This window comes from Danio aesculapii, chromosome 8, assembly GCF_903798145.1.
Source record: "Danio aesculapii chromosome 8, fDanAes4.1, whole genome shotgun sequence".
NCBI classification, from domain to species: domain Eukaryota; kingdom Metazoa; phylum Chordata; class Actinopteri; order Cypriniformes; family Danionidae; genus Danio; species Danio aesculapii.
Window position 1 is genome coordinate 14,948,591 of NC_079442.1, and position 12,203 is coordinate 14,960,793.

The window sequence follows — 12,203 nt, forward strand, 5'->3', positions numbered from 1 at the left end:
CAAATGAACAATTTTCAACACAGCGTTTCATTATTTAAAAAATATATGAGAGGTTTGTTATCTAAACACTAACTTCAGTCATCTCTCTAGGTTTACAATGGGTAATTGATTCTTCTCTTAATTTTTTTCACAGTTAGACACCACAAAACGATTGAAAATAATTTAATAGTTAGTCTCTAGAATGGCAGGTAAGCTGCGGCTTTAGCCGAATTTCACTTTCTGTTTAGATTTTTCTGTTTCATTGACAGTTCATTTTGCTTTAAAGCTCAAACATTTGTCAAGTCAACGTGCTTCAATTAATTTTAGAATACACTGCACAATAGGCAGATCATTCCGCTGTAGTGACCCCTGATAGGGGCCTGATCAGGGACTAAGATGAACAAAAATTAACAAATGAAAACCACAAAATAATTTTATTAGATGCCATAGGCTACTGATGCTATGCTTTTATGAATTCCCTCTTAGACAAGGCAGCAGTTATGAAGCATGAGGAACAGAAAGTGGATTGTTTAACAGCTAATATGATACAAATCTCACTGAAGAAATTATGAAACTAAAAATAAAATATATTGTGTTCAAAGGGGAAACATTTTTGTTGTTGTTTTTTCCACCAGACATTTAAAAGAGATATATTTTAGAGCAGTAACGGCAATACCGTGAAACTGTAATGTTTTATCCAAGGTTATCATACCATAGGAATCATATACCAGTCCATGCCTAGCTGGGGTTTTCACAGAGGAAGTCTATACAGTATATACATGTTATTATTTTTTAATTATTATTGCAATTAGTCCTTAAGAAATACAAATTCTCTGTAATAATTCTTATGAACTGACTCTGACTGCTACATTGATTTTCTGTATTATACACCCTTACACAGAAAAAGCTACAATTAAAAGCATCTAGATCCTATCTACAGTAGCACCCACAAAGACACACACACACACACACACACACACACACACACACACACACACACACACACACACACACAAAAACTCCATAGAACCCACTTTATATTAGGTGGCCTTAACTAATATGTACTTACACTGAAAATAATAATTTGTTACACGTTTTTACATTGTGCTTATGATTGATTAAATACATGCATTTGATTACATCTGTACTTCATTTCTGTGATTACAGTTGTAATTACACTATTTACTAGCAGGGTTCCCAAACTTTTCAGCCTGCAACCCCAATAACAATGCTAATGATTTGCAACCCCCAAAGTCCTCTTAGGTAGTTATAAATATGCAAACATTGCTCATACAACAATAGGCCTATAAACACAAGCATATTGACAACACAAAAAGCGCAACAGTCCAACAATCATATAATTTTTATAGTCATCTATTAATTTGTTTAATTCAATATTAACTTCAACTAATGAGACTGGTGGACACAATGTTTTCAGCACAAAGTTAAATTCTTGGTTTAATTTTGGAGACCTCCAATCAGAGATCATTCTCAATATTCAATTGTGGCCTGTATTTATTTTTAATGTATTTGATTGTCATAAAGGAGTCAGAAAGTTTAACATGGTGCTATAAAAAGAATCTGCTGCAGCTGACACTATTGCTATGTTCTTAATGTAATGTAAACACACCAATCCTATGGAAAAAAATAATAAATAAATAATAAAATAAATAAATAGATAAATAAAAGCTGATATTTTTACTATTAAAAACTACTATTTTTATCTTCTGTGGGTTATGGCTAAAATATTGCAATTCTAACAGTTTAATAAAATTTATTTGACTTATGAATCACCAATCAACCCCCTGTGATTGTCCCAAGACCCCCCATAGGGTTCCGCCCCTCACTTTGGGAAACACTATTGACCATCCCTTACACCGTAACACACCATTAAACCTATCCATACCAGCAAACCTGTCCCTAACCCTACCTGTATCCTACCTCAAGAGCACCAAAAGTGTTCTCCAATATATTATGAACATGAAGTGAATAGTAGTTAAGACCACCTAAAATGAAGTGGGACCACTTCAGACAAATGTTTCTTAACACACAGAGACCATGCGGGTTCCAGTTAAAACGGAGTACAGGCTGGGTGAGCAGACAGAGCAGCGCCTCAGGGAAATAGGTGCCCGCTGTGTGACGGAAACATCAGATGTGGAGTACTACTACGACACCAGCAGCTTTCAACTGGCTTCAACACAGACCTGGCTGTATCAGCATAACGGTCAATGGGGATTAATGCTGGGAGAAGAACGAGAGACCAATCACACTCATTCAGACAACAACCAAAAGTCTGAAACTGGACTCAGTGAAGGAAACAAAAGCGTTTCAGCTACCTCATCACCTGAAGAAAGACCAGAAACCAGTGCTCCAAAGGAAATGTCTAAAACATCCTCTGATATGTCTTTGAGATACACAGAACTGAAAGATACAAGCGCCATTATGTCACATCTGTCAAAGTGTCTCCAGCTTCCTCTGACCCTCAACGAAATGCAGAATATGACCATGAAGAGCTTCTTGAATATGGCCCAGATCCAGATGTATGACAGCTGGACCAGGACCAGCACAGTGAGGTATTCTCTGCCTGGTGGCTTCTCGCTGGTGGTGGAGAGAAACTACAGAATTCCCACTGAAACTCCGTCTGCATTTTTGATGATGAATGCTGATGGGCTCAGCATAAGCAGTGAACTGGAAAAGATGGACCGCCTGCGCAAGAATCTAGGCTTAAACACAAAGGCAAACTCAGATGAACGATTTCAAATGACTGTTGAAGCTATAGCCTAGAATGTTTGTGCACTTTCTCTGACATGAGCTATATGAGGTTTGGTAGATGGGGAAAAGCTCACATTCCTATTTTTGAGGTGAACAATTAATTTGTGTTGATTCACAGCTAAAATAAAAAATAAATAAATGTATTTCTGCTCCGCAATGCATTCGGTTTGTAATGGCGTTTATTTGACAGTTTGGCTTTTATTGACTACTCTCAAACTGCTAGTTTAGCTGTGAGTGAGAGATAGACAGAACAAGATGCATTATAAAAATGTCACAGTACCCAAAGTAATAAAAAATTCCAGGTTTTACATACTTGCATATATAATGCATGCATATAATGTTACATTTCTTTTTTTTATTTTGATGAAAGCGTTTGATCCACATCAGATGTGTACTAGAGGATGACACGGGGGTGGATTTTCACTCCAGTTCCACTCTCTGTAACACGTGGAGTGACAGAGACAACGTTAGGATCCAAGTGCAGGTTCATTCGGTAGTCAGGCAAGCAAGGGTCAACACAGGTGCAAGCAGATGAATAAAGGCAAATCCAGAATCGTAGTCACTATAACAGGCGAGAGGTCAGAAGGCAGGCAGTGAACATGGACAAACAGACAAACTTGGCAAGGGTCAAAACACGGAGAAACAAGACTAAGGAAAACCGCGTTGAATTGTCACTTTACAGGTAAACAAGACTCGGCCCGATAGTGAGTGTGTGTGCTGTTAAAGTAGTGTGTGTAATCAGTCCAGAAGCTGCATCAGCTGTGGGAGTCTAATCAGTGGAGACTTGGAGCAGGTGTGTGTGTGTGTGGCATGACAGAATATGTAGTCCATAAGTTGTAGTCCATGTGAATGCGTGTGAGATCCAGCGATCTTGGGAGTATGATCGCTGGTGATCGTGACACTCCCACAGAAAGAAATCTTGTCCCGTTCCACTCCCAGACCAAAGTTAAAAAAATAATCCTGTCCCATCCCGCTCTTGGTAAAATGACTCCCACTACTGTTTAAAATGACTCCCGCTCATGTACCGCTCCCATATTTTTTTATTTTTTCTACTTTTAGTCTTTAGGTAATGCATAGTATTTGATTTCATCTGCTCCCGATCCTGTTTCAGACCAGCTGCTGAGTCCCTGTTTCTAGATTTTGTGGAGATCAGTTACAGTAAATTAAAGAAAAACAGTTGCACCAAGCTGCATTTTACTCATTTATTGAGTAAAAAAAAGCTTTTTAATTAACGTGTTAACAGTTTTTATTCAATATGCTCTTGCATAATGAGAGCGAGAAATGCAGCGTGCACAATTTAAACATATCTGTTAAACATTAACATGTTTTGAAAAAAAAATCAAATAAACAAAAACAAAAGTTGTGACTAGTGTAACGAACTGACAATGAAGCACGTAACAACTCTTCTGAAACAGAAGAAGCTATAAGTGCCAACAACTGGGCTGAAGACAGATCAGCTGATCCTAGTGGTGAGTCACGTGATCACAACACACAACAGAAATACAAAACAATCCCACATGACATGACAGAAAGAGCGCATGCATCATCAACCGTGACAGTGTGTGTATATACAGTTGAAGTCAGAATTATTGAAAAAGGAGTGAAGCACCAAAAGCTACCGATATTAAAATGAATTTCAATATCATTTTGGCTATTGTTATCCATGAACTTTCAAATGTACTTATTTTGGTTATGATGACCATCCGACAATCTATTTCAGCTAAAATAGAGCTTAAACTGTCACTAAAATGCAGAATTTAATCTCAAATAATTAAATAGTAGCCTAAATGAGGCCTATAACCACAAAAAGGTCCACATTTTGAGAAAAACAAGAACCACCCCTTTCACCAGGCTGGCTACGGGCCTGAAACTCCTCAACTTGCAGAGAAGACTGCAGTGCAGACTTGCCTTCTAAACTGCCTCTACATTACCATCCAAATTCAGTTTTGTTGTCAATAATTGTGCCTAAATACTTAAAATTTGAGACCTGCTCTACTCTTTGTCCATTTATGATGACTGGTTTATAAAATCTAGTATCTGCTACTCTTGTTTGACTCCCCAGACATAGCTCTTTTGTTTTTATAATATTAAGATGTAATGAACTTTTGCCAAACCGATCTGTGATATTATTAATATATTTAAAACATAAGGAGATAATCATTTCTTCCTGACAGAAAACCAATGCATTTATGCTCTGCAGTTAATACTGACTAATTGTCATTTATAAATCTGTATACTTTAACTAATAGAAAAACCCTAGTGTTTTATTGGATAGGCAAACATTTTAACAATTTAGACATTCACAGTATAACACAATTTTACATGATTAGTTATGATTTTAGATATTTGAACAAGTATAGGTCAGAATAATTTATTCTGTTATTCATTCTGTTATTTATGTGTTTTTCAAAAATGTTTTGTAAAATAAAATTTTCAAATTAAAATGTTAAAATTAAATTATTCTGACCTATACTTGTTCAAATATCCAAAATGTTTATTAAATTATTAAATTATGTATAAATTAAATTAAATAATGATTAAATTAATTATTCAATTAATTGTATTTATATTAAATTACTTTTACTTTTAAACACGTTTTAATGCAGACATTAAGTGGGTTGTCTTGACTATTATATTACATTATATTATATTATATTATTTTTATATTATATTATATTATATTATATTATATTATATTATATTATATTATATTATATTATATTATATTATTTTAGATTATATTTATTATATATATTATATTAGATTTATATTTGATAACAACTGTTTTCTTCATGAATGCTTTGCATTTAGAAAGCTAATAAAATGCTGAAAGTCTAATCAAAGTGTTGTGTGCAGTTTTATTCATCATCTGCATATTGCATACTCCCAAGACAAATGCAGCTGCTACGATCTTGCACCTTTAGCGAATGATAAAATAATAAACAAATTTTAAAACAGAAATCGGAGAGATATTCATATCAAAACAATATTGTGATTTTTTTTGGTGTAAACATATAAGTGGTATGAGTGTAACATATAGTCCTCAAGAAATCAAAACTAATATGATTTTGTTAGCTCACATTGCCAGATTTGTGGTGAATAATTCATCTGTGCATGTCATTAAGAAAAATAATTGTTTGTCCTTTTAATCTTTAATTGAAATCTGAAAATGCACTTCCTGTCTGTTTTCCGATACATTGGTACATTATCAGATTAAGTGATTTTGAGGTAATGGGCGTGGCTAACGTTGCTCCAACAGTTAGTTTTGACAACAAACAGAAATGGTGAGCAGGTGGTGTCTGTTAGGTTGTAATAACTCTTCTAAAACCCCTTTCTCAATCTTTCTGAATGAAATGCCTGTTTTACTACATCCATTCAGCCCACAGTAAAAAAACAAGCCATGCCCACTGTTTGCTTAGTTTCCCTAGGAACTGCGTCACAATACAAAAAAAAAAACGATCGCAGCTTCCGGTCCACGGGGGACTTTAAATATTCATCTAGCTTGAACTTGCAACTATGGGACGATAACCGTTTTCAAGGTATACCGTGGTTTGGAAAAGTCCATTTTCTCCAATACCGTTCCAAAGGAATGTGTACGATTTTTTTATCTACTATTTATCTCCACCAGAAAAGATATCCAAAGATGCCAATTGTTTTTGAAATAAATGAAGACAACAGAAGCCAATAATTCATTTGAATTCTTTCACCTGACATGTTAACGGTTCCAAAGTATTTGATATGTTTCTTAATAAAATGTGTTGCGTTTAAAGGGGAAAAAAAGATTCAGTTTTTTTGCCCAGACGTTTAAAAAGAATATATTTTAGATCAGTAACCACAATTGTGAAATCGCTAAATTTTCATCCAAGATTATAATACCATCAGAATCTTATACCGGCCCATGCCTACTTGCAACTTTCTAAACCTTTCTTTGGTCATTTAAAGCTTTGCCTTCGGTGAGCTAATGAAATATTGACTCAAATTAATATTTTGCATCCAATTATTAACTTATGCGATAAACGGGATAATGTAGCTTGTAATTACATCTTATAAATAAACCTTAAAAAACATAAACTCCTGATCAGATTTTTACTCTGTATACCAGATATTATGTCTATAGCTAAGGCCAGACAGAATCTGCAGACATTTTTTGCTATTTCTGCACAGAATTTAGTAAAAAAAATTAGCAGTTTTATGTAGTATGACTTTGAGACTATCATAACTAAACACTCAATATATAATGTTGCATATAAAGGTTGTAAAAGAAAAATGTATGTGTGCATTTAAAAAGTGGTCTCAAATGTGGTACACTGCCACCCTGTGGGGGGGTTTGTTGTTGCTTTTGTTTTCTCTCTCTCTCTCTCTCTCTCTCTCTCTCTCTCTCTCTCTCTCTCTCTCTCTCTCTCTCATTCTACCTTGTCTCACCTGTTAGCAATTAAGCGGTCGGGGCATGCGGTGGTAGGAACAAAAGGGAGATGGTGCCAAACACTAGTTGGTGAAGGCTGCTCTCATTTGTTTCTCCTGTCTCTGACTAGCTTTTGTGCTTGGGATACTAGTTGTAGTATAAAAAAAATCTTGTTGTTTGTGAACAATAGTGAAATTTTCACTTTAAAATCCCATTTTTTTTTTTATATTTTATCTTGTTGGTTTTGTTTCAAGTTATTGGAGCTATACAGAGGTGGATATCACTTTTTGTTTAAATACATTTATTGTTCTCCTGTTTCTGATAGAGAGGGAGCAAGGTAAGATCTTTGTTTTTTTTTTCTTTATTAATTTTCTTTTGAGAGTTTAGAAAGTGGCTTCCTCATTCAGTTAGATCTTTTGTTTGTTGTTTTGGCATTATCCCCTCCTGACCTATTTTTCTTGTACCATAGGTCATTTATTATTTATTAATCTGTTAATAAAAGTACTTTTTTTGACATTGGATTTGGTGTGAGTTGTTGTTTGAGTGCTGGGACAGGAGAAGGATGATGATTGCTGGCTGCCTTGCCCTTTAGTTTTTTTTTTATTATTTTGTTATATTTTCTATTATCAAAATTGGCCTCTAATTTATTTTATAATTTGGCTAAATTTAAGTTGTTAATTTTTGTTTTTTCCCCTTTAAGTTAAACTGTTGCGTGTTTCCCTGACCCTAGATGGGGGAGGCACGTAACAATAATAAAACTTAACTTTTATTTAATGTTAACATTGCATATACAATTAGATCGACTTCTTCGGTGAACAAAGCAAGTTTATCATATAATATATCTACTAAAAGATAGACTTTACAAACTGTATTGTAATTAAATCATATGAACATTTTCATATTAGTCAATAACATAACCAAACTTAATTTCAGTAACTGAAAAAAAACGGATTAAATATAAATGCAAACACATTCAGACAGGTAAATAAATAGACTCAATGATGGGCTAAAAATCTATGGAAATCTGCAGATTTCTGCACACGCAGACTCCGTGTGGGCCTGCCTATAGCTCAGCATTTACAACTGCAAAGTGTTATCAACAGCATTATTTCATATTGAGTTACTAAAAAATTTTTTTTCTAAACCAAACGCCTCCAAAATAGCTGACACACAGTAAGTGGAGAAAGTGACGTGAGAAAAAAATAGATTAAAACAAGTAAAATTGTACTTGGTAACAGTTTAGTTCCCTGAAGTCTCTCAGGTGTGAATTTGGCCCATTTCATTTCTAAGACACAGATTCAGCTGAAGCGCACACTGCTGAGACATCTATAGTTTCTATGGCAACAGAAAGAGCTGTAATGTGCTCATATTTTTTATATATTGTACACACAAGGCCAGAGCAGTCTGCAGGCAACAATCTGCCACATTGGATGTCCGACATGTTCAACATTGGCATTGTTTCTTACACCAGACTCCAGAGGATCTGCAGCAATTTTTTCATCTACCAACAAATGTATTGATCTCAACATTTTACCACATTTACTTCTTTTGACAGACTCTTTCATTGGAAGTGACTTACAGTGTATTCAAGATATAGCTATCATCAATAACTGTTCTATGAGATTCTGAACCTGTAACCTGTGTGCCATCCCAGTCGAGCTACAGAAACCTTGCAGTCTAAAACAAACAGAAACAATAACAGATTTTATCATCATCTCTTGCAAACAGCAGATTTCACGGAGGCGTAAAGCAACAAAACAACGCAATATAGTGTAGCAGATTATTTGGCTTTACTGCCCACACTTGAAGGTTTGCCATCAAGTCTAAACATTCAATATGGAAGCGCTAAACTGAAACTGGAGAAACATTACGAGAATTCTAAGAGCACATCTACTTGAGAAATTTAACCACACTGTAAAAAATGCTGGGTTCTACACCTGCACAATTCTGGCTAAAATGAGAATCATGTTGTTTTTTTTTTTTTTTTTTTTGTTGTTTTGCTTTAAAATCAAGATTTTTTTTTCATGATTCTGTAGATGTAAAAAAAAAAAAGTTAATGAGTAGGCTTTTATTATTGTAACTCTCAAACATTCGCTAAAATAACAATAATATTATTAGGCAGCTCTCATGGGTTCCACACAAAAAAAGTTAACTTATTATTAGTTTTTACAAATTTAAGTGGTTTGAACATAAAACAATGAAGTTGTCCCAAAAAAAACTCAAGAACTGTGTTGGTTTAGCTCATTTTAAATAAGTAGTTTGAGCAACCAACTAATGCATTTTTTGAGCGTATGCTAAATTCTGTTTAGCGTAAATGAACTTTCTTAATTACATCACAAAGTTAACAGTTTACCATAGTGTGCATTCAGTGTTCGGTGTAGTTTGTTACAAAATAACTAGCTGTAATCACTTTTCACTTCTACGATGACTTCTAACTTTTATGTAATTTTATTAGTTACTTATGATGTACTTGCTTAAATAGTGTACCCAAGTTCAATATTTCTATTTATCAATCAATTCAGAAACGCTGAGTAAGCAGAGTATTTATTAAATTAAAGAACATTTAGCATTTATTAAGAAAATTGCATGTGCTTAAGAAAAAAAAAAATGTATATATTTATTTTTTTTTTCATGACAATATGAGATGCACAGTATATAACACTGTTCTGTAATGGTTTTTGATATTTGTACCGATTTCCTTAGACTCCAGAACAGGGTGTTTAATGCACCACCATGTGCACTTGGTCTATAGTGATTAAAGTATGTTAGAAACCAATTGTCATTGTTACAATTTCCAAATTTTAACTACAGTTGCCTTTTCAGCACTTGTATGGAGAATGTTGTTGGTTTTACTGTTTTTCCATGTCAACAACAAAGACTAACTATCCCAGGCCAGACTCAGAATAGGAAGTTCAGAATAGGTTCTCTTTTGGGAGATAATATCTTCAGTTATTGTCCACTTTGATCATTGAAATATTGCAGACTTTTTGCATTTATAAACTGCTACATTAAACACATCAAGAAAGTTATTATCTGAAAAGCATAACATGGGCCCGTTAATGATTAACTTTTAACAAAACCTAGTATTAAAAAAAGAATGTTTTACCATTTTTACAACTAAAATGGCATATCAGGACAAACTGTCTTTGATCCTCAAAGCTTTACATACTTCATTTATGACTACTTGTTTAACCTGTAATTCTCTTTTACTGGCAAGCAATTTCTGTTGTGTAATTATTTTTAACCGTAAGGCCAGAACCCATTAAGGTGCTCAGAAAACTTGCAAGGGGTCCATAGCTTTTTGGTTCACAGTACAGTTCACATCATTTATTACAAACAGTCGCAGTTTATTTTAATAATAAAAAATTGAAAACAAGCAGATTTATTAAAATTAAGATGCAGAGTCAGTTCCAAATGAGGTGGTTATTAATTAGCAATAAGATAAATATTAGGAGCGTAAACATTAGGTGAGCAGGTTACATTGTAACCAGGTGCCCCAACAACACGCTACGTGACGAGATACGCAGTGATGAGCAATTTGGCTGTTTGCACCAGACGAAACATGACAGGAATTTAAATACAGCCATTTAGAAACACAGAATATGCATTCACTCACGAAATGGTAAGGTTTATAATCTAATTAATTCATATTAACCCACTTTAACATTATTAAATGTACATGCTGAATCACTCATTTGTGTTTAGTTCTAAAGTTCAATTTCAAACGGTTTGTTTTATTTTCAAGATCTGAGGTGAACTATATGAACTATATCTGCTGCTGCTTTCAGTATATGGCAATAAATGTCATGTCAAATGGCATTCAAACTCACATTGTTAGCATTTAACAATGAATAAAGCACATAAGGTTTACCTGAGGTAATCACTGTCATAGTTTTCTGTTGTTCACCTGTGAGAAATAGAAGTCGTTTCTAATATATCAATTCGAGTTGGTTAGGACAAAAACTCCTTTTAATAAGGATATATTCCTTCTATCGGGTGTCGTTGCTTTTATTTAGAACACAGTTTAAATCGCTCGCTCTTGTCCTCAATCTGGCAACCTGCGCTTGCGTTTGTTTTGAACAGGCGTGCAATACTTAGTTCAACCACTGGGTGTCAAACATACATACTGAACCTTTAAAGTTCACTTTAAGCTGTATAGAAGTTATGCATGGGATGATTATCGGTTTCAAGGCTTACCGCAGTTTGGAAAAGTCAAGGTTTTAAAACTGCCAAAATATTCTGTCATACTGTTTCTACGGTTTATGTAATTATTATAATTTTTTTTAACAACTGCTTTATTCTGTTTTTTAGCCTTTTAACCACACGTTGTTAAGTGATGCAGACACAAATTTGGTTTTATTTACTTATTATTTGCATTTATTTTTCTTAATTAAACCAAGAATATAAAGTACTTTTAGAAACATAAGCACACACTTTGTAGCTGCCAGCTTCTTGCATCTGTGTTTTCTTACTCCAGGCAGACAAATCCCTTGCTGTGATAGGTCATGTTTCACGCTCATTTGTTTTACTCTGTTTTGATTCACAGCTAATTAAAAATACTGTATTTTAATGGTGCATGTTTACTGTTCCAAAATATTTTAAATGTTTTTTAAAATAAAATGTATTCTGTTCAATAAGGGAAAAATAGTATGTTTGTTTGATTGTTTGTTTGTTTTTTTGTTTGTTTTTTTTACCCAGACATTAAAAAAAATATCATATTTTAGCGCAGTAATCACAATACTGTGAAATCGTGATATTTTTATCCAAGGTTATCATATCATCAGAATCTCATACCGGCCCATGCCTAATAGAGGTGTCTTGAAAAATATCTAGTCAAATATTATTTACTGTCATCATGGCAAAGATAAAATAAATCAGTTATTAGAATTGAGTTATTAAAACTATTATGTTTAGAAATGTGTTGAAAAAATCTCTCCGTTAAACACAAATTGGGGAAAAAAATAAACAGGGGGCTAATAATTCAGGGGGACTAATAATTCTGAACTCAACAACTTATTTTATATATATATATATATATATATATATATAT

General features: G+C 33.8%; 2 protein-coding genes across 2 annotated transcripts in view; one reads left to right on the forward strand and one right to left on the reverse strand.

Annotated features, from left to right (window-relative positions):
* Window positions 1-12,203, reverse strand: part of ralgps1 (Ral GEF with PH domain and SH3 binding motif 1) — a 218,384-nt gene that overhangs the window by 205,206 nt on the left and 975 nt on the right. The gene's annotated exons all lie outside the window — the stretch shown is intronic.
* Window positions 182-2,763, forward strand: si:dkey-191c17.2 (uncharacterized protein LOC100005628 homolog). The gene is made up of 2 exons (XM_056464304.1): window positions 182-188; window positions 2,033-2,763. Exons 1-2 carry the CDS (start codon window positions 182-184, stop codon window positions 2,761-2,763), a joined length of 738 nt encoding a protein of 245 aa, XP_056320279.1.